This window comes from Echinops telfairi, unplaced genomic scaffold (assembly GCF_000313985.2).
Source record: "Echinops telfairi isolate 266 unplaced genomic scaffold, ASM31398v2 ScPeMD7_60;HRSCAF=208, whole genome shotgun sequence".
NCBI classification, from domain to species: Eukaryota; Metazoa; Chordata; class Mammalia; order Afrosoricida; family Tenrecidae; genus Echinops; species Echinops telfairi.
The window spans coordinates 32,211,951-32,239,167 of NW_022103958.1; the positions used below are offsets into that span (position 1 = coordinate 32,211,951).

The following is a 27,217-nucleotide window of genomic DNA, read 5'->3' on the forward strand; positions in this document are numbered from 1 at the left end:
GGGGGTGGGGGGGTGGGAGGATGCATCTTGTTGGCTCTGCGGTTTCTGATACCACTCCCCAGCCTGAACGTGCTCCCCAACACACACTCGCTTTTCAGCCAGTCTCAGCTAGGTTCACGGCCGCTGTGGGGAGCACGTGATCCCTAAAGAAGATGACTCAGGCCGCCGGTATCGCTGCTCTGCCGGTGGCAGGTAGACACCCCCAGGTGGTAAGCTCAGTCGCTACCCAAACTGGGGGGAGCCAAGGCTGGCACTCTGGCTGGGGTTCGTGCGAGCTTCACACATGGTTGTCGCTAGACTGCGGGGAAGCAAAGGTATTCCCAGAGCAGATGCAGGAAGAAGGTGCTGGCTTGTCTCCCAGAGGCCCCCTCCTGGAGCGTCTGGGGGGCCTCCACAAGCACTGGAGCCGGGCGCAGGCCTTGGCCCCCCAGGTAGTCCGAGCTTGATGGGAGCTGCCTTTGTTCACCACCATCAGCCGCCGTTGAGAGTTCGAAACGCCTCCACGGCAAAGGGGGTTTGGGGCGAGCCACACACTGGGACCCAAGAGTCAGACTCAGGACCCTGATCGAGCGCATGCCATGTTACCGAAAAGGGACTGAGCAGGACAAAGTGGACTCTGAGCTGAGGCTTGGAGGATTTGGTAGCCAAAGGAAAGAAAGGGGCAGGGGGCGGGGTGTCTTCATGGCAGTGGAAGCGGAAGAAGAAACGAGGACCCTCCCAGGGGCACTATGGCTCGAGCAGCATGTCCACTGTGCTGGGAACAATGTGGGTGCCCAAGTCTGGCCTCCTGTGCCTGAGATCAAGGCAGTCTCACCGGCCCAGGGCCACGTTCCCCGTGGTCCATGGCTTTCCCAAGCAGGGACTTAAAGGTGGCACTGGTGAAGTGGGAAGTTCACTGTAAAAGGTAACTCCCTGCCCCATCAGTTTGTATATGGAGGGGCTAGGGGAAGCCACTGGGACAGTGCAGAGCATCAATCAGGGCAACACAAGCCCTTCTCACTCAGCAGGGCAGCTCCTGGGGCTGGGGAGGGGCGTAGTCACACGACCAAGGTGCCCAGGCCAGCATGCACTGCGGCTGACGCGGAGGCCCAGGATCCGGGCACGGGCAGGGGCAGCCAGCAGCAGCTGGAGCCCTCCAGAGGGCAGGACTGGGAGGGAGCCCTAGCTCTGGCCTTGGAGCCGATTCAAGACGACCTTGGCCGCCGACAGTAAACTCAGATGACCTGCTACCTGTGCTGGAGTGAGTGCATTCGTGACAGCTGTCAGATGTTACGCAGACTCCAGAATGGGGTCCCTGGACCTTCTTCCTCTTCAGCTTGTTCACACGTTGCTATTTTCGCGCAGCTAAGAGGCGATGGATAGGCTTCCAGCAGAATTCACGGGAGGCGCCGTGGTGGCAGGGTCCTCAGTAGGAAGACGAGCCTTCCACTTCCATAAGCCTCGGACGCCTCCAGGCACAGTTCCACCCTATCCGATCGGTTCGCCATGCGTAGCACTGCCTCCATGGCAGCCAATGTGGCTTTTAGGAAAATATGTCTAACGCCTACCTGCAGTTCAAGTGGGGTCCCTTGGAGCCTATGGCCTTTCTAAGGATTTTCCACACCAAACGGATCTAATTTCTTCCAACGGTTCTGTGATGTTTTGATTGTTGAGCTTTTCACTACCCTTGTATCCTTTGTCTGAACAAGTCTGCCCGAAGCCCTTCCGGCAAGGCAGGCACTTGGTACGTAGCCGCTAGCAGACACACTGTTCATCCAGCTTGTTCGGAGTTCTCTAAGACCCAGAGAAGGGTGGATCACAACAGTGAGTCCTCAGGTTCACCAAACTGGCTGCACCCTTTAGTGGGAACCAGATCACATGCAACAGGTGACTTCTCTCACCCTCAGTTTCCACGTCTGTTAAGTGGGGACAAGGAGGCCAGAGAGGACCCAGGGCAAAGGCGTTTCAGAGAAAGAGCCCTTCAGACTCAGTGAGAACCAAGGACAGAGAGCCAAAGAACCAATTCTGAGAATCTTTCCGGGTTCCAACAATGGGTAAGGGGGTGGTGGGAGAACGGGGTGAGAGAGACAGATTTGGGGGTACCGAGAGGAATTCCAGTTTAGAGATGTTTACAGGACGCCTATGAAAACCTTACAGTCGAGGGCTCAAATGACCTGTGATTGAGTCTTGGCTCCATAATTCACCAGCCACTCAACCTTGGGCAAGTGACTTGCATTCTCCCAGTCCCTGGGTCCTCACCAGAGCAGTGGGAAGGAGCCGTTCTGTGGGGGGGTGGGGGGAGATTAGAGATGAAGAGTCCGGCATGCAGCACTGGGCACCTAGAAAGGCACCGCACTGAATGGTCAGTGTGATGCTGATGATCATTAGCAACAACTCCTAGGGGGAGCTACTGGGGGCTGGGCTGGTTCTTTATGCCCGGAGGGCCTGGCCGCAGGGCCTGCAAGGGTTAAGGGTTGGCTCAACTGCAGTTTGAGTGGACTTCTAAAAGGGGCCAGCAGCCTGCGGCAGTGAGGCAGGCTGCCTGTGAGCTGTCCTCTGTCTGAGACATCGCCATCCGTCCTCCCTCCCTCCTCTGGTACGTGACGGCTGAGCAGTTTTAACGAACAACTCCCACCGAGGAGGGTAAAAGCCACGCAGTTCACAGAGCTCTGCCAGGACAGGTCTGCGGCCGGGGTGCTGGCAGTGCTGAGCGTGGAACTGTGTGTTTGGTTTGGGCTGGGAGTGGGCGGATGGGCCGAGGGGGATAGAATTTCCTCAGAGTAACGCAGGTATCGGATCTAATGCTGCAACCTGTGGGTGACTGGAATGTCCGCTTTCCAGAGGTGGAACAACAGGAAGCCTGCGAGGGCGGCGAGGCGCTTGGGTAAATCACCCTGCAAGATGGGCTCTACCGCCTGGCCAGTTTTCATTTTCCAACACACACACACACACACACACACACACACACACGCACGCACGCACGCATGCGCGCACGCACGCACGCATGCACGCGCGCACGGCCAGTCCTGCTCACTTTCTGTGGCAGCACCTGAGGGTGTTGACACACGTGCAACATTTAATGGAAGTGAAACCTGTAATCGTGCTTTCGAGGAAAAGGGAAGCACTGGCCCTGGCCGCTGCCCCGTGGCCCCGGCCCACAGCCTGCACCAAGGTTCTCAGTTCCCGTGCAGCTCCACGCTCCGTCTCAGCCTGCTGAACAGTGCTGCCCGCTCTCCTCACTGGTCCCGGACGAGGCACAGAGGGCACCCTGAGGCTTTCCCTGTCGACAAGGGTCCACGCAGGCGGCCCGGGTGACAGTCAAACTGCCCCATAGGGTTAGTGGGCCATCATCTTTCCAGGAGCACCAACTTTGGGTTAGTCACTGGGCGCCTAACCAGGGCCCTGAGTCTGAACTGAAAACAATACCAAACCAAACTCACTGCCATCGAGTGGATGCCGACAGCAACCCACAGGCGGGGTAGGACTGCCCATGTGAGTTTCCCAGACCGCAACTCTTCATGGGAGTAAAGCCCCCTCTTTCTCTCAGGGAGCGGCTGGTGGTTTCGAACTGCCGACCTTGCAGTTAGCAGCCCAATGTATAACCACTTCCCCACAAGGGCTCCTTCTGATCTTACCTTCCCTATATTCAAGGCCTGGGGTCTAGCCCGCATGCAAAGTGCCTGAAAACATGGCTTCTCATTGAACATCTGGTTCCAGCAGTTATTTGGGTGATTTGGTCCAATGACTACCTCTCTGAGCATTGGTCACTTCAACTGTAAAAAGGAGGTGCAGAGCCGCCTCTATATCGCAGAGGATGGGCGTGAAGGAAAGGGCTGGAAGGCAGTGGAGACTCACGTGCACGTTGCTCTTGTGGTTAGCTGCCAGTCAGCCCTGACCTTGTGGGGGCTGAGCTCGTGCACCACAGACAGACGAGCAGCTCCGTCCCGAGCCAGCTGCAGACTGGGTTCTTAGCATCCCTGGGGTTCTCGCGGGCTGGTCTGCAGAAGTACCGGAGGTTACCAAGTCTGTCTTCGTCTGGAGCAACCAGCTAACCCACTGCCACTGCGTCTATCCCATTTCAGAGGGACCCTCTGTCGGGTTTCCAAGGCTTTGGACATCTTTCCCGGTGCAGACAGCCTCCTCTTTCTCCCATGGAAAAGTGAGAGGGTTTGGACTCCGACCTTGGTTTGTTAGTAGTCTGGCACTTCTCGGACGGTGCCCCCAGGGCTCCTTATCTGGAAGTTCTGCGGAAACCTTGCAGCCTTATGGCTTGAGCAATACTCACGCCTCCCCTGACAGGGGAGTGTTTGCTGGAAGTTGAACCGGGTCTCTGGAGTGGAAAGCGGGAATTCGTATAGGGGTCCACGATGCATTCTCAATGACATAACGTGGCTGCAGGGCAGCCCCCACTAGGAGTGCTAGCAGGCACCATCAATGGACTTCTCTGTGGCTGTCCCTCACCTGCACAGCCAGCGCCACATTGACTGCCCCACGCTTCCAACTGCCGAGGCTGGCCTCGTCTTTGAACTTCACTGCTCCGCCATGTGTGCTTTCAAATGTCAAAGTCGATGACAAGGCTGTGACAAGCACAGAGCTCTGGGAAATGGCATACGGACTGTGGAGATGCAGGGGAGATAACCACAGATGCACCCCACCGCCCCTGCCCTCATCAAGCAATGATGTAGGCTTGATTTATTGCTGGGAGACTCCAGAGACAGGTTAGGGCCTCTCCTTAAACCTTTAAACTCCGTCTTCTTGTAGCAATTTCAGGATTAAGAAGGGAAGGAGGGGTGGGTCACAAACCCCCCGTATCTCAGAAGAGATTTCTCACCAGGAGCCTGGACATCCTGGAAGGAAGGCCCTGGTTCTTTCAAGCCATGCAGACTCCATCTGTGGGTGCACCCCGGGGGGTGGGGGGGCAGCTATGCCATGATCTAGGCTGCTGTCTCAGTAGATGGTTTTAATAAACAGAAAGTTATTGTCTCACAAGTGAGCTGGTTTAGAAGTCTGGGTCCAGGGTGCCGGCTCGGGGGTTCATTCTCTTGTTCCCTCCCTCCTTCGGCTGACTCTGGAGGAAGGTCCTTGTCTCCGAGCTTCCACTCCTGTGTCACCGCATGGGGCTTGGCACTTCTCTTTCCCCTCCCCGCTTGCTCACTTCCTATCGCTTCATCTCATGTCACCTTCCAACACACCCTCTGCTAGCCCTGTCTCATCCACAAAGCCAAAACTAAACACAAACAAGCAAATCCAATGTGGACCCTTGAAAGGACAGGATAGACCTGCCCCTGTGGACTTCAGAGACGGTCACTGGGCTTTCTCCTTAGGCGCATCTGGTGGTTTCGAACCGTTGACCTCACAGTAGTAACCCAGCATGTAGCCCACTCTGCCAGCTGGGCTCCTTATAACAAAGCCAGCCCAGTCCCCAGGGAAGTCTCCATCAGCCCTGATGGAGAAGCTCGGATTTACCATGCATTTTTCGGGGTAACTAGCTTGAGCCCCCATACAGATGTGCATCCAAGCTGAAGCGTTGCTTTTCCTGTCTTGAGAACCAGGAGGTGAGCCACCTCCGCCCTCAGAAAGCTCGTTCGCACCGGTCACGCCGGCCTGCTTGCAGACCAGCTCTGGCCCACCAGGTGTGGCTTGGACCGTGTGCCCGGCATGGCATGGCGGTGGCAGCTGTGCTAAGTAGGAGAAAGAGCTAGAAAAGCAAACAGACGAACTCTCGCCAGGAAAGTGAAGGGAAACCACGGGGTTCTGCGTGTGCCAAGCACGGGATGGACACCGGCTTCTTCACCCTTCACCGGAAACCCACGGGGAAGGGTTTAGGCTTGAAGCAGGACACCCCGCCCCCCACCAAACAAAAAGACTGAAGTCTCAACCCCTTTACCCGGGGACGAGCTGCTAGGAAACAGGATCTTTGAAGAGGTTATCGGTGAGATAAACAGAAGTTCTACCAATACCACATGCCCGGCCTCCTTCTGAAAGAGAAGATGCACCGAGACAGGGCGGTAACACAAGGGCTCTGTGGAGGCTGCAGCTGAAACCAAGGAAACATGGCCAAGCCCTGGGGCCTGCTGGTTCCCAGGAGCCGCTCGGTGTGGGGCAGCTTGTCATCACACTCCAGGAAACTGAGGCAGGAGGCCACCATGCAACAGAAGATCAGCGTGGGCTCAGAAAGGACAGGCATTTCCCCCTGAGTCACACAGAGGCTGAGCATGAGATGGGCAGCCAGGCCCATTGGCTCCAGTCCAAACCGCCCTCTATCTTACAAAGCCTCCAGAGAAGCTGACAGGAGGCTCAAGACGTCCCAACAAGACTGGGGCTTCTCCTCTTATCTTGATCTGGGTACGGATGCATCGGCCTGCTTTTCTGAGTCTTCCAACATGGGCTTCCTGTCTCAGGGCCAGCACACTCCCAACCTCATCCAAATGTTCCCTCTACATCTCCACTTGAACTCGGAGTGCCCCTGCCCTGCTGCCATAAATCTGCCAAGACACCGTAGCCGCCGGGCCACTCCAAGCAGCCTGTGTGCTGAAGACAAGTGTAACTACTGGGGACTCTTCTGAATGAGAGACCGGCAACGCTTACCAGAAACACACAGGACGGTCAGGGACGTGCATGGCCTTCCTTTCTGAGGGACACCCGCAAAGCCAAGGAGGCACCGAGAGATGGACAGACTGGTGTGTTCCCCCAAAGACGGTGGCCCTGCAGGACAACAGTGGGGAGCCCGTGCCAAAGAGTGGAGCACTAGGGGCCCACCCTCGCCGAATCACCTGACACCGAGACCGTGGACTGGGATCATCCACCACCCACCTCTTTTTCTGCTCTTTCGGGGCTTAAAAAAACCCCAATCAACAGTAACAATAAAAGGAACAAAACAGCAATGATCCCGTTGGATCTTTGTTCTCCTTATTAGAAACATGGTGACCTCTACATCCAGGGCTTGGGAGCAGGGACGGTGGGCGGCGGCGGTGGTGGTGTGTGTGTCACACGAGCTGTGGAGCTGCCGTTCCCCACCAGCACCGACTGCTACAGAGTTGGGAGCTGTGTCCGCTGCACATGCGTCTCCTGCCCCTGCCCACTCTGGTGAGGACCTTCGACCGGCACAGCCCCAAACCCACTGCCATCGAGTGGATTCCAACTCACCTCGACCCTGCAGGACAGAGGAGAACCACCCCCTTCGGCTTTCCGAGGCTGTAAATCGTTACTGGGACAGACAGACAGTCTCGGCTTTCTCCTGAGGAGCAGCTGATGGGTCCCAACAGCTGACCTGTGGGTTAGTAGCCCCATATGTAATCATTATATCACCAGCCCCAAACCTCGTGAGCCCATTGCCTTGCGCAGATTCTACATGTTATAGAGCCAAACTCAGTTTTACAGGCTTTGATCTGTTGAAAAGCCGGCCACTAAGCAGTTCTTTGGAAGGAGCCTTACTGGCTAAACGGTTACTCATTGAGCTGCTAACCGAAAAGTCAGGAGTTCAAATCCGCCAGCTGCTCCACAGGGGAAAGATGAGGCTTTCTATTCCCGTAAGGCATTACCCTCTCAGAAGCGGAATGGGGCAGCTCTACTCTGTCCCAGAGGACTGGATGGCAGGGAGAGAGAGAGCGGCTGTTCCTCAGTGCAGCCACACCATGTTTTCATTAGCGAGCCACCCCTTTGGCGCCGATTGGGACTCACAACCCGAAGTAGGGTTTCCCGTAGCTGTAAATCATTACAGGAGCAGTCAGCCTCCTCCTTTTCCCACAAAGCAGCTGGTGGGTTTGAACCTCTGGCCTTGTGATTAGCATCCGCTTGCTTACCCAACAGCGCCGTCCCGTACTAGTCGTCTAGCATAAACCCACCACGCCATGCAGGGTCCTGAAAGTAAGCCCAGGGCATCATGTGAGCACCTGAGAACAAATCTCTTGCCTTTCAAACCCCAGGAGCAGCCACGGGTCTGGTGCCAAGGAGACGCTTGCTAAATATTTGTCAGCCTGAGTCAGGGCACAGTGTCTCCCCAGTGCTGATGAATGGGCCCCAGGGCGATCTGAGTAAGGACCAGATGCCGGATCTCGCCTTACACAGGGCACGCCTGTGTGCAGGGCTGGAGTCTGCTTTGACAAGACAGCAGACAGTCAGTCCAGCCGGCGGGGAAGGAGAGTGTGCTAAGCCTGATGAACCACAGTGGGCTCGCTGACTCCGCACAGCGGTTGCTGGCCCGGGGTGCTGGGAGGGTCTGATTTCCCACGTTCATACTGGGAATGCCATTAGCTCAAACCCCGCTGCCTCCCACACTTCTCACGAAGCGGGGCAATGGTAGAAGCACATACCATGACCGAGTGCTGTCAGCCTGCACCAGCCCCGATCCAGGTCTTTGAAGAATGTAGATTCCCGTTTCACCTTACCAACATCTTTAGTATTACCACAGTCACTTGGAAGGGGCCACGGGACCTAAGGGAGTCCCTCCCTGGATGGCACAAAGAGTCAAGTGCTCAGCATGAGCAGAAAGGGTAGCGGTGTGAATCCACCCAGAGGTAGCCCAGGAGAAAGACCTGGGGCCCAGTCTTTCTGATCGCAGCTGTTAATACTCTCTGGAGTCTTCATATTCCTCCGGGGGGAACACAGGCCCCCAACCTCAAACCAAACTTGGAAATTGACAAGAACTCGGTGCTCTCAGCCCAATGCCCCAAGAAGGTAAGACATCCCCCTGTCCTCTTGTCCCCATGCCTTGGCTGCTAGCCAGGAGGGGTGGCGTGGACTGCCTTTGCCTGGGCTGTACCACACTTCACTCCTCCACGGGCCTGTTTTCCTGCAAACCTCTTCCTAAGCTGGGGTAGGCTGGGGAACGGGAGAGTCCCCGCCCCCTACTGGTGAGCTGTGGATACAATTGTTCTTTCTCCTCGGATCAAGCTGCCTACCCAGCTGCTGATCAGGGCTGGCAGATTTCCCACACTCTGTAAATCCATCAAGTGGGCTCAGGATAGATGGAAGCCGAGTCCAGCCATCAGGGACCACTGAGATTGGTCGCCAGAGCCATCCATCAACCAGGACACCCCCCCTACCCCCCCCAGCAGAATGCTGTCACTCCTGCAACACTTGGGGACACCGAACTGGCCCTGCCCAGCTCTGTACCTGCCGCCTCTATCCGAGAGCTAATGAAAGCCGGCCAGTGAGTGTGCCAGGGATACATAACACCTGGGGAACGTCAGGTGAGGAAAGGAGGTATGGTTTCTGAAGACCCGTTGGTGAGGGAGCAGGGCAGTGGGAAAACCCCAAGGCGGGGATATGGCCCACTCTAGCACTAACCTTCGGGCTCCCCTGGCCTCTCACACCACCTTGGAGCCTCAGTGGGATGTGTAACATGTGAGCGTGGTGCATCCAGAGCAGGGTGTTAGTGGGGCATGGGATTCTCTTCCACCCTGGGAGACTGGAGTGGGACTTCAGCCAGTGTACCTGCCAACAGAGGCCTGCAGGCTGAGCAGGTTGAGGAACAGGTCTCGGCAGAGCTTTCAGACGAAGGGGACTAGGAAAAAAGACCCGGTGAAGCTAGTCCAAAGCCCTTGGGAGCCCTGTGGGTCACAGGTTTGACCTTCACTGGTCCTGGGGACAAGGCAGAACCGGGCGTGGCTCATTCTGCTGGACTAGCCGGGGCCAGTTCCATAGCAGCTAACAGCCACCAGAGTGCACTGGAGGCCAGGGACAGAGCCAAGGCCCACAGGTCACCCGTTTCTTCCTTTCCAAGGTGGTTCTCTCTGCCTCAGCCCACGGTGGCCAACTCGTAACCTGGACTTCCACATCTCCTGGGACCCCCGCGCGTCCCCCAAGCAAAAGCCTGTCCCCTGGATCAACCCTGAGAAATAGGCTTTCCTCTTCAGACCCCGAGGTGCCTTCTGTGCCCTGTGGGGACCTGCCATGGCCCAGGCCTCTCCAGGCAGCCTCAACTAAAATAATTTATCTTGGCCCCGAAGCGCATTTCAGCTCAGAGACTCTCGGATTCCTCTCCTATCATCAGTTTGCCAGGAACAACAGCCGGGCAGGGTCTCTCCAGGTCTGGCCCTGGAAGCCCGCAGGCAACATTCCCCAGACAGAGAGTCCTCCTGCTCCCCAAACTCTCTTCGTTGACTTACAAAGCGCACCTCCCACCTTTGTCCCCTTGCCTCCCCGAGGAGGGGGCATCTCCGCCTTCCACCCTCGTCCCCCCAACGGCAGACGGCCCCTCATACCCTGAGCTGCTCCTCCTTCAGTGTGGCCCATGCCAAGCCCACTTGCTGCTCAGAACACTCCCGAACAAAAGCGGCACCACCACCCGGACTCACTGCCACGGAGTGGAGGTTGACGCACAGAACACGCCCACAGGGGGGTAGACAGCACCTGCAGCGAGTGGGCGGACTCCGCGTTTCCAAGAGTTTGAGTCGTCACAGAGTAGACAGCCTCATCTTTCACCCACGGAGGGGGGTGGTGGTGTGTGTGTGTGGGGGTGGTGGTGGTGGTGGGGGGTGTTTTCAGCTGGTGGATCTGAACTACTGACCTTGTGGCTAGCAGCTCAGCGCATAGCCCATTATACCACCAGGGCTTCTTGACTCAAACAAAAGGGGTTCCTATTTAGCTTTTGTAATTGGGAAAAAGGAAAAAAAAAAAAAAAGGTTTCACAGCAGAACAATGACCACACTGAAAAGCCCAACTGAGAACAAGCAGGCCTTTGCTCGTCTGCTCCTTCCCTCTGGCTTCTAGTCACCTCGAGGACGCAGCCCACTCAGAGCATCTTCCTCTTCCCCCAGGGCAGTGGGGAGCCCTCTTACCAGCCTGAAGGTGGGCAGGGGAGCTGAGGAAGGAGGCCTGAGCAGAAAGCCCACCTCTTCCCAGGCCTAAGGGTGTTGGGAAGGAAGAGGGAGCCAGAGGAGGTCAGGCATAGCCGAGGGGTTTGCACCTGCTCTCCCTTTTGGGAATTCAGCAAAAGGCTTCACGGTCAAGTCAGGGCACCACCACAGCTGCAGGAGTGGCTGCTGGAGATCCCACGGGTTACTGCCTGAGCCCCTCTGGTCCCCTTGTGGCATGGATAGAAGTTTCGTTGGCAGACAGGAGGCCAATGGGTGACGAGGGAGGTGGCTCGGCAAGGAGGCCAGTGTGCAGATGCCACCAGACCAGAGTAGACACTTAAGAGATGCCAAGGCAGGCCAGTGGCAGATCCCAGGGTCTCACAGACATATAGACAGCCACAGGCCAGAACGTGAATCCCCTCGCTACAAAGCTGAGTCGGGGTAGGCAGCAATCATGCAGACAAGGGACATGCCCAGTGGTACCGCGGGTCATCTTTCTATGGGCTTTCTCAGCAGGGCTCTGTACCTCCCGCCCAGCGGTGGACAGAAGTACGTAATAGTGTGCTGGGGAATGGAATGGCTACCGAGCAAATAAGGTGCCCAGGGACGTCCTACAAATAAGGTGTGCAGGGATGTCATACAAAACCCTAGCAGGTGACCGGTCCATTTTGTCATCCTGCCAGGCTAAAGATGGGCCGTCTGAGAGGGGACCATCCAAGAGGTGGAAAGGGGAGGCCCGCCTCCCGCTGAGAAAGAACAGCTGAGCGCTGGGACACATCCCTGGGAGGCGCGCAGAGCTTTCCAGACTCAGCTCTTTGGGTGGGTTCACGCCACCGACGTTTCAGTTAGCAGCTAAGCACTTAACTACCGTGCCACCAGACCGCCGTCAGGGCACAGAGCTTGGGCTCCCAGACGCAGTATGGGAGGGAGGCACCATTCCCCCCTGACAACAGGCAGTGCCATGCACAGAACAACCAACCTAGAGAAGGAAGACCCCCTTAAGTGGCCAAGTGAAAACAAAACCTCACAGCCGCGAAGCCCATTCCGACTCACGGGGTCTCTAGGAGACAGGGTGGAACTTCCCCGGTGGGTTTCTGAGATGGTCAGTTTTTATGGGAGCAGAGAGCCTCATCTTCCACCCATGGGGCAGCTGGTGGATTCGAACTGCCGACCTCATGGTGAACAGCCCGACAGCAACCCACTACACCATCAGGGCACCTGGTGGCTGAGTGACGCCCACTGGAAATATCAGGTGTGATTATACACTTTTTGTTTGTTCTAACTATGAGCAGGAAATGGGATCTGAGTGTCCTTAGGCCTCAGGTCTAGGGCAGGTCCCCACCCTGCTGAAAACTCCCTAAGACCCTGGCCTTCATGAGGTCTCACGCATTCCCAAGGAAATGGCGCATACCAGTTTGTTAGCCCTGAATGACATTTTCTGTGCAACTACGTACCATATATACTAGTGTATAAGCCGAGTTTTTCCAGCACTTTTATGCAGTTTTTGTGGTAAAATTAGGTGCCTCGGCTGATATTTGGGTTGCCTTATACTTGAGTATATACAGTAAGTCTTCACCCCGATACGGACAGATGCTAAGAGACTTACAGGCAGGGGCGTTGCTGCCCCCACCCCTCTCCCACATGCTGGGGAAGCCTGAACCCGCTCTGTCCTGGGTACTGTGCCAAGAGATTAGGCACGGAGAAGGGTAAGGCGGAAGGTGCCACAGGCCACCAAGCATCCTTGTGAGGTCAATGCCACTACAGAGTGGACACTGAGTATCCTGGGAGCCCAAGGAAGCCGTCACTGGCTGGACTTGGATGGAACCAAGGAAGGCTTCAGAGAGGAGGTGTCCAGCAGGTAAGGCTGGGAAAGGCAATCTAAGCTCAGGGCACACCTCAAACCCACTGCCATTGAGTGGCTTGGCCTCACGGTGACCCTGGAGAGGGTGTCTAAGACTGCGAATCTCCACGGGAGCAGGCAGCCGCACTGTTCTGCTAGAGGGCAGCTGGCGGCTCTGCTGAAACCGAGCTGGTGGTACGTAACAGCAGGCGCACACAGCTAGCGAGCAGCAAGCCTGGCCTGTGGGATAAACCAACTAGCTTGCTTCCCACTGTATCAATGCCCTCAACGGGGATTTGTGTGTTCCATGCTGTCATGGGGAATAAAGAGCTAGGCCTCCAATGCCGGCAGCCATGTCATTGTAATGTCCTAGAACATTAAGTGACTTGCCCAGAACTCGGCACGCAGAAAGCTGAGTGAAGCCCATATGCCTCTGACGCGGCGCTCAGCCTGAGCGCGAGACCCCGCCACCAGGAGTCAGGAACTTCACCTTGAGGACAGATGTCTGTATTAAGAGCGACAGAGGCGGAGCAGGCGTCTCCAGTTTCAACAATTGGGTGGTTTGCTTACATTCCACCCCGTTTATCTACACTTGCTCTACGTACTATCTCATGTGTTAAAAAAAAAAAAAAAAAGAAGCTCCCAAAGCTCCCACTGCAATGTAAACACTCACAGGTGAAGCCTGGCTGAAGGCCCCCTTCCAATATTGAAAGGCATTTCTCACCTTGACAGCCCTAACCTGCAGGTTAGAGTGTGTTAAGGTCGCCACCTTGTGGGAGCTGCTAATACTACATCCAAAGAAATCCATTGGCATGCATGCTTCACAGACGGGTCTGACCATGAAGCACATTCTGTAATACAGGAGACAGAAACCTCCCAGACACGCATGGCTTTGGGGTAGCACAGTCCAATGGCAGTTGATAACGACCCCCTTGAGGCATGCTGGATATCGCCAGCCTCCTAAATAATCCGCTTAAATGGCGTCCGGTGTCGTTTTAATAACAGGTGCATGACACTGCGCTTCAGGTTTATGAAAGACTAGAAATACAAGATGATGCCCTGAGATAACTAGATCAGTTACAATATCAGTCAATTCATTCCAGCCGGCAGAAACTTGAGAGTTGAAAGAAAGAAAGAAGAACAGGGAGGGAGGGGCAAAGGCTACAGAGGGGACGGGAGAGGGGAGAGGAATGAGGGAACCTACGTATGAAGCAGGTCACAGGCCACGCGAAGGGGCCATCCTCAGGGCAGGGAGGTGACACGGTTCGTGTTCCGGTGTCGCCCTGGCCGCTGGTGGAGACCAGCCGGTGCCCCCGGCCACATGGAGGGCAGCGGCCATGTACTCACCCGCTAGTGATGTCGTCGGTCCGCAGGGTCTTGCTCAGCACGTCCCCGTCGCTCATGTAGCCAGGGGCGTCCACGCCGACGCCCTCCAGTTCCAGCTCCTCTCCCGCCTTGTCCGAGCTGTCCCCATGGCAGACGCTGCTGCCCCTGGTGGCCAGCTGCCTTCTCAGCGGGGCGGAGTACCCGTAGCGGCCGGGCTCCGTGTTGATGAAGCGGCTGGCATTTGCTCGAGGTGGGTAGCCGTTGCCCATAGAGGGGGCGTCCCCTGCTTGGAGGCGGGGGCTGGACTGTCCGAGCCTCCAGGACAGCGGGGTGGGCCTGGCGGTCAGACTGAGGATGCTGCGCCCACTGACTTCCGTGGTGACCTTGGTGTCGAACGTGGTTTCCAACGTGCTACATGTGCTACGAGAAGGGAAGAAACCGGCTTCCGGTTAGCTGCCAGACCTCTGTCCCCGTGTTTAAGGTCTGTCACTGGTTAGAGCACCAGGCGCCACACATCCACACAAGACAGGCGGAGGCAGCCAAGAGCCCCCGGTGTATCCTCTGTTCAAAAAGAGCCCGGCCGAGGCCCACCAGAGGGGGAGTCACTGCCTGACAGGGACAGAGGGTCTGCTTTGGGGTGGGGGATGGGGGTGACAAGCCTTGGAAACTGGGAGCAGGGCAGTCATACAGCACCCTGTGACCAAGGACTCAAGACTGGACACTTACCCGGGTTTCTCTGGCATCGTTCATGCCACTGAGGTTTTGCCCTGCTACAAAGAGAGGGGAGGTTGCATGGTCTTAAAAGCCCACGGACAGAATCAATTCGGACTCAGATTGGCCCCACAGGACAGAGTAGAACTGCCTTTGGGTTTCTGAGGCTGGTACATCTTTACGGGAGGAGACAGCCTCACCTTCCTCCCAGGGAGCAACTGGTGGATTCAAACCCCTGGCCTTGTGGTTAGCGGCTCGATGTGTAGACCACTATGCTGCCAGGGCTCTCTGCAGGCCCAACAGAGACATTTCCCCTGCCTAAGACATGGCATGCAATTCCCGCCATCGCTGACCTTACAGAGATGCTCTGCTATTTTCAACCCAGGAGAGCAAGTAGAACTGTGGAACTGATACCGATGGGGTTAAATTTGTCACCTGCCACTTCTCCTTCCCTAAAGGCAGGTCGTCCTGGCTCCACACCCCACATCCTCACCCCTTTGCCTCCCATTTTGAGAAGCCGTGTTCTCACGTGCTGACATCTAGTTCATTCCTCCCAGACTTTTGATGTTCAAAAGGACAACTTATCTTTGGGTGCACAAAGGCTACACCAGCGGTTCTCAACCTGTGGGTTGTGACCCCTTTGGGGGTCAAAAGACCTTTTCACAGGGGTCGCCAGATGCATAACAGTAGCAAAATGATAGTGATGAAGTAGCAATGAAAATAATTTTATGGTTGGGGGTCACCACAACGCGAGGAACTGTATTAAAGGGTGGCGGCAGTTGAGAACCACTGCTCTACACCCACTGGTGAGTGTCTGGATTTGAGAGCCATGGTAAACCGAGCAGGAGCTCCAGTCCACAAGACCACCGACACCTCTGAGAACCACGTCAGGGTTCCCGGGCTGAGCAGAGAGGGAGGGAGACCCACCCCTGCAGGAGAAGCCAGCCGGCCGGCCCAACCCACCCAGGGGCAGGAGCAAGCCAAGAGATCAGCCAGAGCAGTGAGCCTGTTTCTGTCATGGAGGTGGAAAGACGGCAGTTTTGCAGCAGCTTGTAACACCCACGAGTGACCTCAAGGTTTAGAAGCTGCTGGCCGGACCCACAAACCCCAGCCACTCTTGCTTGGAAGAGGCAGCTGGGTGCTTCAAGCCGCTTGTCTCCCTCCAATCCTGCGAGCTGCCTTGTTGTCCTCCACAGAGGACCCTCGGTTTCAAACCGGTTCTATCCAGAGAGAGAGCCCACCATGCTTAACCCGGATTCTGCCCAGCTGGGGGAAGAGACGTCCCCGGGTTTCCCCACTATCATCATTTATCACAGAAATGCAAATCAGAGAAACCAAGGGGCTCTGGGAGCTCGGGGGAGGGATTCCAACTTTTTGTTGATTATCAAAGCCAAGTGCAACCTGTAAACTGTCAGCCTGCCAAAACCCCAGCAGAACCAGGGCCAAGACTCCTACGCTTCCTGCTCAGCAGAGAAAGCCACCCGATCAAAGGGTCCAGTGCAATCCGAGATTCTGCTCCAAACAAAAGTCCTTTTTCAATTATCATCACACACGTTCCTCAATCTTTCTTGCATGTTTGCTGCATGTGCGTGACTGACAGTATTCCTGGGTGTTGGGTATCAGAAGACGGGGTAAGAATTCAAGTAATTCATTTCATCCTGCAGGTCAAATTTAGTTCACCTGCTTGTTTCAACAGCATGAGACATGGGAAACTACCCGTCATCAGGAGATGTCTGAGGGAGGTGTACAGGGCCCTGTGTCTACTGTGTGTGTGTGTGTGTGTACTCTGTCCACATGCATGTCTGCTCCCTAGAGTCCCTGCAGGCAGGCCTCAAGAGCCTCTGTGGGAACCAAAGCTATCACTTCCGTTAGCAACGAAGTCCTCTTGCTAGCAGCGAGCCCACCCACGAGAAGCATTGGCCAGCCAGGTGACCAGCTGGTCGGGTAAGGACATCACGGTGTAGGTAGTCAGTCACCTGTGTGTAACCTGAGTTCCCCGTAAACTGGACATGGTCTCCTCCAAATTCTGCCGCAGGTCGGCGATGTTCTTCACCGTCCGCAGCCGCCGAGCCTCTGGATCTTCCCCTGGGGAGAAGAGGGGGAGACGGCGTGAATTCTGGGACAGGCGACCCCCAAAACCTATTCATAGCAACCCTACAGGACAGAGCGGAGCTGCCCCTGTGGGCTTCTGAGCCTCCAACTCTGTATGGGAGTAGAAGGCCTCATCTTTTTTCCAGCAGAGCAAGCTGGTAGTTTCCAACCGCTGACCTTGCGATTAGTAACCCATCCTGGCACGAGGGGCCTGAAGGAAGGTTTTAAATCCAAGGAGAGAAGTCTTCTTTCCTCCCTCCGGGACTCTCCTGAAATCAGCGACCATCTAGCTTGTGGGAGAAGCGAATCCCTTCAGCTAAGATCTAAGCACATGGGTGCCAGCAGGGCCACAAGCAGGTGAGGGGCATGGCTTTCGGCTCAAAAGCGTGCTTTCTCACCAGAGATGACATCCAGCTGCTGGCTCCTGACCCTGCTTTCCCTAGGGAACTGACAGTGGCTCGAAGACCTGCACTGAGGTCTGCTTTCCAGTTCTCAGGACAAGGCCGCCGGGGCTCACACCATGAAGTCAGAGAAGCAGGTACGCCTTCTCTTTGGGTGAGGTGCGCCTTCCACTCTGCAGGCAAGAGTTCCCCCAAGACATCCGGCTGGATGCTAATGCACACAGAGAGGCCTGCCTCCTAGAACCCAGGCCACTCCCTGCCACCCTTGCTCCAGGCTCTCTGCAAGTCTGCTTCACAGGGGAGAGATAGGCCAGCGGAGCCAGGCAGAAGCACAGATACGAGAAGCACAGATACGATTCCCCGCAGAGCAACTCTGGGTGGAGCTAACAGGACCAGGGAACCACCTCTCAGGGGTTTCAGAGGCCTCGGACGCTCTGTAAGTGTCGGGCAGTGTGCTTTAGAGATCTCATACAGGACCCAGGACACATGGCCATGGGCGGTAGGTTTGCATGTTGTACGGGGCCCAGGGAGTGGACGACAGGGTGGTGGATGACAGGGCAGTGCGGGCTCAGTGGTGGAATTCTCTTGCCTTCCACTGCGGTTGGATCCCCAGCCAATGCACTTCATAAGCTGCCCCTAGAAATGGCATGTTACTATGAAGTGGAGCAGCTCTCAGTGGTGCTTCCAGGCTGAGACTAGGAAGAAAGGCCTGGCGAGGGGCCCGCCCCAATCCCAACTACATGTACGCCCGCCCCGCCCCCCAGAAGAATGTATTTCAGAGGACAGCACTGAATCTGAAGCTCAGGGAGAAGGACATGTCTGATCAGAGCACACGGGAGCAAACGAAGGGGGAGGAAGAGAGAGTGGAGCACATCCTGGCTCACCAAGCCTTGATGACGATATTCCCGCTCAGAGCAGCCAATCCACAGAGAAGACCATCTGGCCGGCCTCACTGTGAGACACAACATCCCTCACTGACCCATAGCCCTACAGGGGACAACACTGGAGACACAGTGTGGGAATTGCACCCGATTTGATCCTACCACACCGAGGCAAAACACTAAGGGCGTGGAACAGAATGGCAAGGGGTACAGAGCAACGGAGTCCCCAGGGAGTACCAAAAATAGACTTTGGGGGCAGGGCTTGGCACCCCATCAGACTCGAGCAGAAAATACTCCCAAAGGTCAACAAACATTCCTTGAACTAACTACAAGCTTTTCTTTCTTGTTGTTTTTTGGTCAATGGCTTGTTGTTGTTTTGTTTTATTTTGTTGCTTGGTTTTGATCTGTCTTGTTTTTGTGCATGTTATTATCTTTGCAGATCTGTCTAAATAAATAAGATAGGCTGGATGAACAATCTGGAGGAGAAAACAATGGGACTGACAGTTCAGGGGGGACATGGGAGAGTGGGAGGTGGTGGGGAAAGGAAGTGGTGTTAACAAACCCAGGGAAAAGGAAACAACAAGTGATCCAAATAGGTGGTGAGGAAGGTGTCGGAGGCCTGGTAAGGCGTGACCAAGGGTAATGTAACCAAGAGCAATTACTGAAACCCAAATGAAGGCTGAACATGATAGTGGGACAAGAGGAAAGTAAAAAGGAAATAGAGGAAAGAGCTAAAAGGCAAAGGGCATATATAGAGGTCTAAATAAAGTCATGTACATATGTAAATATATTTATATAAGAGGATGGGGAAGTATATCTATGTGCATATATGTAGAGGTTTAGTATTAAGGTAGCAGATGGACATTGGGCCTCTACTCAAGTACTCCCTCAATGCAAAAATACTTTGTTCTATTAAACTGGTATTCCATGATGCTCACCTTCCCTACACAATCGCTGAAGACAAAGCAGGTGCATAAGCAAATGTGGTGAAGAAAGCTGATGGTACCCAGCTATCAAAAGATACACGTCTGGGGTCTTAACGGCTTGCAGGTAAACAAGCGGCCATCTAGTTCAGAAGCAACAAAGCCCACATGGAAGAAGGACACCAGCCTGCATGATCACAAGGTGCTAAAGGGATCAGTTATCAGGCATCAAAGAACAAAAAAATCTTATCATTGTGAATGAGGGGGAGTGTGGAGTGGAGACCCAAAGCCCATTTGTAGGCAATTGGACATCCTTTTACAGAAGGGTCTCAGGGAAGAGACCAGCCACTCAGGGTGCTGTGTAGCAACAATGAAACATATAACGTTCCTCTAGTTCTTAAATGCTCCCCCCCCAAACCCCCCACTATCATGATCCCAATTCTACCTTACAAATCTGGCTAGAACAGAGGATGTACACTGGTACAGATAGGAACTGGAAACACATGGAATCCGGGGCGGATGGTCCCTTCAGGATCAGTGGTGTGAGTGGTGATACTGGGAGGGTGGGTTGCAAAGGGGGAACCGATTACAGAGATCTATATATAACCTCCTCCCTGGGGGACAGACAACAGAAAAGTGGGTGAAGGGAGACGTCGGACAGTGTAAGATATGACAAAATAATAATTTATAAATTATCAAGGGTTCACGAGGGAGGGGGAGCGGGGAGGGAGGGGGAAAATGAGGAGCTGATGCAGGAGCTTAAGTGGAGAGCAAATGTATTGAGAATGATGATGGCAACAAATGTACAAATGTGCTTTACACAATTGATGTATGTATGGATTGTGATAAGAACTGTATGTGCCCCTAATAAAATGATTAAAAAAAAAAAAAGAAAGAAAGACCTGGTGGTCTACTCTGAAAATTAGCAGACAGCAAACCCTAAGGGGGTCCCAATGGTCCCATTCTCAACCAGTTGTGGGGATGACACTGGGCAATTTTCCCTCACTGTGCACAAAGTCCACCCGAGTAGAGGCCATGGAGACCAATAAGAAAAGGCTTTTTGTTTTGAGAAGGATGATGGCAACAAATGTACGTATGTGCTTGACACAATGGATGTATGTATGGATTGTGGTGAGAATTGTACCAACCCCCAATGATTTAAAAAAAAAAAGAAAAGGCTTTTTCAGTGGCTGTGGGGGAGACGGCAGCAGGCTGCTCAGCAAGGGCCAGGAGACCTTCTTCCTGAGACAGACAACAGCTTCCCCAGGTGGCTGTCAGCACGGCTGAGCCTGGAGCCTGGGAGATGCATGAAATGATACGATCAGGCGGTTTTACGGAGGGAGTTTGTGACAGTAAGCTGGCTAGCCCTGAGAATGCACATGTTTTCAATTTTCTCCCCTTTTCAGCTAAGAGACATTTGGAAGGCATTTTTCTCTTATCTGAAAACTGGTCAAGCTTGCGTTTCCCACCCAATTCTCTAAATTACACGCGTGTGTGCGTGTTTCTCAGCAAAAGCAGTGGGGAGTGTCGGTTTTACCTCCCTCCCGAAGCCCTGAAGGAATGCGGTTCTATCTATCTCCTGGCCCATCAGTTCAACACCTCTTTAGCCACACTTTTTATGCACGTGAGAAGCTGCCAAAAAGGTACCGATCGTTGGAAAGTTCTAGGCCTTTTATGCACATTTATTAAGAAATGAGGTCTAAGCACAGGCTTTCAAATCAAATTCCCCAACTAACCTCCTGCCTCTATGTATTTATGTCTCTCCATGGCACATTTACTTATCTTAACTCCCCTGTAGACATTTCACAGAACTTTGAGCGGGGGATGGGGTGCTTGGGTGGACATTTGGGGACCCATGTTAAATCAGTAGCTGCCTAAAAAGTAGGTGAAAATTAGAGGGGAAAAAAAGTGGGGGGTGGTCAGTAGGCGAGGGTGAGTAAGGTGGACTTTGCTTTCTGACAGGCAAAGGTTTGCATTCTGACATTACTGCTTCCTAGCCATTTGACATTGGGCACCTCACCTGACCTCTCCGAGGCTCATCTTGATGGGGATAAAGGACCCTCCCCCAGCCCTCCAAGGGTTAGGGAGAGACTGGGAGATGACTGATACAGATCAGGGCCTGGCATATGACCTAGGGGGCTCTGGAAACTCGGGTGCCTTCCTGCCCTCTTGGGGGCTCTTTCCTTGCTCAGAGCCTCATGCTAGCACAGGTTTCATGGATGCTATCAAAAACCGGGCACACAACTGCCTGCCTTGCTTAGGGGACCTCATTCTGGACCGCCAATTCTGCATCCTTGGAAGATGGCCTCAATGTGAGGCCACCAACTCACGTCCCACCAACTCACATCGTGGGCATAGTGTGGACAGTCACGGGTGCTCCAGTGGAAATGGCAGGCTCTGCCACCAGCTCGTACACGAGAGCTTAAAAACAGGGCGCTATTCCATCTCTGCTGGTGCCTCTCTAGGGCCCCCCACTCCTACCCCAGGTCACGGCTGAGAGGGACCCACGCCCTAAGGACAAATTCCCTGGGTGGCACACTTGGTTACCAACCTCGGCTGATAACTGAAAGGCTGGTGGTGTGAGGCCACCCAAAGGTGCCTTGGAAGAAAGGCCTGGTGATCTACTTCTGAAAAGTCAGCCATGGGAAACTCCATGGGGCGCTGGCCTGCTCTGAGTCACGGGAAGCTGCCTCGAGCCAAGAGCAACCCGAAAGCAACTGGTTACAAGAAGGGTCTTTGGAGGAACCTGGAAGAAGGTGGGGCAGCTTCAGGGCCCAGGCTGCCACCCAGACAGGAAGGGGAACGGTCTGTGAGTTGGAGGAGACTGAGTGGTATCCAGTGATGAGAAGTGTAAGGGTGGTCTTAGGAAGAAATAATCTTGCTGTCACAAGAAACGCCCTGGCCGAGGCTGGGAGAGGTGAACAGCCCGTGAGCTACAGAAGGGATCTGTGCGCAGAAGAGATTCCTGACAAGCTGTTCCTGGGGTGACAATCTCTATGCAGTGCTCAGCCACAGAGCCAAACAGGAGGGAGCATCGTGGGGAAACCCAGCCATTGGCAGTCACTGGAGCTAGTGTTCGCATCCATGTCCACTGCTAAGAACCAAGGGGCTTCAAAAAGTTCATGTGAAAATCCCACTCCTTACATTTTTACAACTTTGTGAAGCCTCCCTCGTATATCCACCTTTCCTCGACAAATCAAGGGAACCAGTTGTGGGCAAATACAACCTGCAGCCTCTCCACTTAAGAAAAACAAAGATCAAAACCCCCCCAAAGCAGAAAACTCATGCTATAGTCTGCACGTGGGATTTCACTACCTGAATAAAAGGCAAGTCACCCCGGGAAAGCCACGTTCATCCGCAAGTGGCATCCTGTGACTTACTGCGCCCGCACCCCTGGCTGCACGGCTCATCCCCAGATCACGGCTGCACCCGGTGTTCTGAGCCGAGAGCTGCTGCAGGGGAGACGCGCGGGCACCAGACAGTCCGTGGACGATTGTGGGCAGCTCTTAGTCCGAGCGCTATTGGAACGGGCGCTGGCTCTCGTTGTCGCTTTCCCAGCGTGCTTTCCACCGAGCCCCCTGCGTCGGGCACGTGCCAGGCTCTGGAGCCCGCGCAGGGCTCAGGAGAGAGTGGAGAGACCCGGGACATGATCTCCCCTCCCCAGCCTCCTCCTCCTCCAAGCTGTGCTATCCACGTGCTCACATGCAAATAGGTGATCACTCAAGACGACGAAGGAAACACAGCCAATCCAAATTGGGGGAAGGGAGGGGGGGGGTGCCTCACCACTGTACCAAGGGTCCCTTATGAGTCCTTTGGGGATCACTGCGCCGCCAACGGCGCCCAGGCAGCAGAGCCAGAAGGCAGGAGTTACAGGGGCCAGACCCTGGGACAGGGATGCTGGGTGCCAAGGGCGAGGTGGGTCCCGTTCAATCACGGGGCTGCGTACCAATCCCGCAGCTGTGACACTGCGATGACAGGGCGTGGTCACGGAAAGGTGGACCAATGAACGCATCTCAGGCCTGACATCCATTCTCAACCCAGCGAGGGCAGGAGAGCAGGGACGCGGCCACGGCTGGCTGTGGCTTCGGCCCCGCCCCAGAGGAGAGGATGCCTGAGCACCGGCAGGGCGTTACGGAAGATGACAGAAGGTGGAAGAAGTTTCTTTCAATTCAGCGGGTGACGGTATAACACTCACCAACGTTGTAAAATGAATTCTACAGCCCCCACGCCTCTTAGGTTTGCATGCGCGCACCCACACCCCAGCCACCGAGTCAATCCCATCTCCTCCATGCTCCTGCAGGAGAGAGCCGCCCCGAGAGTTTCCACGGCTGCAATCTTCACGGAAGCAGACGCCAATTCGTTCTGCCATGGAGCCACTAATAGGTTCAAAGCACCATCTTTTGGTTGGCAGCCGAGCGTTTAATCCCTGAGCCTCCGTAATACCCCGGTAATCATCGTTGTCCAGGCTCGAGTAAAAGAACATTTAGGTTTTGGGGTGGGGGCAGGGAAAAGCAGCATGCGGCACCCTTTCCTGTAAAAGGATGTAGCCAAGAATACACTTTCTATCGGGGCTCCCATTTGGCAAAGAAAGGAAGCCCTCATTCCAGTGTCTGAGCAATTCAACTTTATCTGCAGTGAGGCGATCCAAAGTTAAGTCCAGAGCCTCTTAACATGGAATGTGCGGACAGGTCAGAGCCTTATTTCCAGTTTGAGAGAGGAGAGACTCCTTTGGAAGAGAAATAAACAAACAAAACAAAAGTGCTAAGAAAGGAATGGGGGAAAGTCTGTTCCTCTCAGCTCTCAATGCAAAGGGAAAGCAACTTCACTTCACGTTGGTCCACGCCCTCCCACAGGCTGCTCGGTCGGCCTGGCCACCCACAGACCCAGCACCGGAGATGCCCTACTCACCGGTGAGTTCTTCCAGGACGGGCTGTCCAGTCTTGGTGTAGTGGCTGGGCTCCATGCTCATGCCCGCTGAGCTGGACTCGGCCGTGACAGTCCCCTCCGTGTCCGTCTGGGACCTTCACACGCAAACCAAACAGACAGGCTTGTCATGAGAGGCAGCAGCAACCACATCTGGACCACTGTGGTCTGCCACCGGACCCACCGCCACCTCCCGCAGCAGGCTTTACAACAGAGCGGTTTTCGGTCCAACAGGCGGGTGCTCAATAATTAAATTGCCACCCAACTGAGGAATGAAATTTTCATCGACTGCAGCCCGTCTCTCAGGATGTGTTTGCCCCAGCACCCGGAGGTAGGTCTAACGACAAATGCTGGAAGCTCCCCGGTGGTTGGGTTAATTCAACTTGTGCCAAAGAGCAACTTCTAAGTAACCAGCAGTGCGGGCAAGTCAAGCATAAAGATGACTCCATTGGCAGCCCTTGCCCACCCCCTGCCCGCCCCCCTCCTGACATGGCTCTCTCTAAAAAGGTGGCTGTAAAAGCAGGCGAGAGTGGATGCCAGGCAGGTGTGTTTGCCCTGCAGGCCTCTGATTCAGAGCTCAGATCTCCTGACATGAAAGGTCTTATTGATGGTTATTTCAACACTTGACTGAAATCTGTACTTCCCCAAACCTTCTCTGGGCCCTTATTTGTCTGGCAAATTGAGACAACTGCGTCACGCCATGTTTTCTTGCCACAACTACCTCTGTTCACTTTGGCACGACATGCAAATGTGTAATTACACTCAGGTGCATAACCCCGAGGATGACACTAGTAATTCATTAGCATCCTGCGCACATTCAGCCAGACTTCACGGGCTATGAAGAAAATGTTTGCCGAGAATAAGCGTAAGCGTGGTGCAAAATGGATTTCGTGTGTGTATGTGTGTGTGTGTGTGTGTGTGTGTGTGTGTGTGTGGTGGGTGTTGGTAAACCATCTACTCTCCCTGCCTTCTTCTTTCCAAGCACCCACAGGGACCCTGGTCCTGTGATCCCCTGCCTTTTAAAGGGCTTTCATGGCTCTGCTCCTCCCCACTTCCTGGATGGCGCCCAGGCCCTGGTCACCCCTGCCTCGGCCCATGTAAACTCCAAAAAGCTCACTGACGCCATGCCAACCCATAGCCAAACAGCACCCCTCCCCTAGCCCACAGGTTGCCAATGACAGCCAGTTGCAGGAACCTGCCCAGAGACTTACTGGTCTGAGTAAGAGTTTAAAACTTTCAAGTTAACTGCACTGATGTGAAAATGGGAAGATTTCGGAAGAAGAATCCGGATTTCTGCTTTCTCCAGTAAAAAACGAGTCTGGAAAGCCGAGTTCATTCCAGGAGGGTGCCACCTGCTGGCACCTAGTGGTAGCTGCTTTTCTAGAGAGGCTCTCAGGAGCTCCCTCTAGCAGACCCACATGGAATCGGCCCCTTCCTCTTTTGTAACCTCTGTTCTAGAGGGTTCCTAAGTCTGGTTTCCTCCACACAGGGCCATGATGTAGTCCCACCACCCTCTGAGTACATGTTTCCATGGTTTCTCATGGCCTGCAGCATCAGGTTCACTGTGAGAGAGGATGCTCTACAGACCCAGCCCCACATCCTGCCTCGCCCACCCCTAGGTTCCACCCAGGGTTTTGGACTGGTTCACTGAGGTTTGCCTTTCAGTCCCTGATGATATACTGAAAAAATCCCACATCTTCCAGATCATTTCCCCTGAAGCTTCTGAAGAATCACCTGGGGGTCTTGTTACCTATAGAAGAAAGCTGGCTCTGACTCAGTGTATCTGGAGAGAAGGTTTGGGAGTCAGTTTGAACCCTGGCTCCATCCACAAGTGGTTTCTCTCCATTATCATAAAACCAAACCCAACCCAGTGTGAGTCGATGCTGATGCAGAGGGACCCTACAGGACAGAGTGGTTTCTGTGGGTTTCTGAGACTATAACTCTTTTTGTGGTAGAAAGCCTCCTCTTTCTTGTGAGAAGCATTTGGTGGTTTTGAACTGCTGACCTTGAGATTAGTAATCATCACAATTTCACCTCTGTGTGTATTGTAACCTCTGTGTAAAGGGCTTCCTTTTTTCCTCCTGTATTTTACTCCTAACCTGCTTCCCAGATGTAGCCCCAAGGACCCAAAATATGGATCTGGATCAAAAGGTGTAAAATCGTGGAGAACTTGACATTCTTATGGAATTAAGGAGTGCCTGGACCCATTGAGATGATTCTATTGTTCAGAAATAATTTTTAAACCTTTAGCTAAAACTATCCCATGAAGTCACTGTTGGTTCCAAACCCAACCCAACCCAACCAAACCAGAACAAAGCCACTACCACTGAGCCAATTATGACTCAAAGTAACCCTATAGGACAGGGTAAAACGACTGCTGTGGGTTTGAAACAACCTAAATTTCTATCAACTGATGATTGGATTAAAAAGCTGTGGTATATACATACAATGGAGTACTATGTATTGCTAAAAAGCAGTGATGAATGTATGAAGCACATCTCTGCATGGGAAGAACTGGATAGAGGAAATCATGCTAAGCGAAGTAAGCCAAGCACAAAAGGACAAGTACAACATGAGTCTGTTGAGGTAAGTTTAAAAAAAAATACAAAAGGGGCATAGGGAAAAAGCTACTGCATACAAACATCCCTGGGGTGAGGACCAGGTAATGTGGCAGGGACCAGACCAAATACAGGGATAAACACGGTAGACAACAAAAAGGAGGTGGGGAAAGGGGAAAAATAATAAAAAAGAAATGGGTAGCGGGGGCACAGGGCACTAACCCACCCAAGGGGAGGGTATTGTTTATATCTCCACAGGGAAAGAGGGACCAGACTTCAACCCAGTGCTCCAAGATATTAATGCAACATGCTGGTGTGGAGTAGGGAACCAGTGGAGAGGTCTGGGGGCCCAACCCCAATCCCAACTACTACGTGGACACCTGCCCTCCCCCCAGAATAATTTATTTCAAAGGACGGCATTGAATTTGCAGCTCCAGGAGAGGGACATATCTGATCAGAGCACACGGGTGCAGAGGAAGGGGGAGGAGGAGAGAGTGGAGCACATCCTGGCCCACCAGGCCATGAGGACGATGTTCCCAATTAGAGATGCCAGTCCACAGAGAGGACCACATGGCCGGCCCCACTATGAGACATGACGCCCCTCACTGATCCATAGCCCTATAGGGGACAACACCGGAGACACAGCGTGGGAATTGCACCCGATCTGATCCCACCACACCAAGGCAAAACACTAATGGGTGCAACAGGACAGCAAGGGAATGGAATGGCGAGGTCTACAGGAATGCTGAAGGTGGACTTTGGGGCTAGGGTGTGGTGCCCCAACA

The 27,217-nt window shown here is 54.2% G+C and overlaps 1 protein-coding gene across 5 annotated transcripts in view; it reads right to left on the reverse strand.

Moving 5' to 3' along the window:
- The window catches only part of NAV2 (neuron navigator 2), a 413,588-nt gene that overhangs the window by 143,051 nt on the left and 243,320 nt on the right, over positions 1-27,217 (reverse strand). For all 5 annotated transcript variants that reach the window (XM_045290963.1, XM_045290962.1, XM_045290966.1 and 2 more), the window contains 3 exons: positions 23,860-23,972; positions 16,632-16,740; positions 13,966-14,364 (listed from right to left, as the gene is read on the reverse strand). In XM_045290963.1, coding sequence (XP_045146898.1) covers positions 13,966-14,364; positions 16,632-16,740; positions 23,860-23,972 — 621 coding nt within the window. The remainder of the gene's footprint in view (positions 1-13,965; positions 14,365-16,631; positions 16,741-23,859; positions 23,973-27,217) is intronic.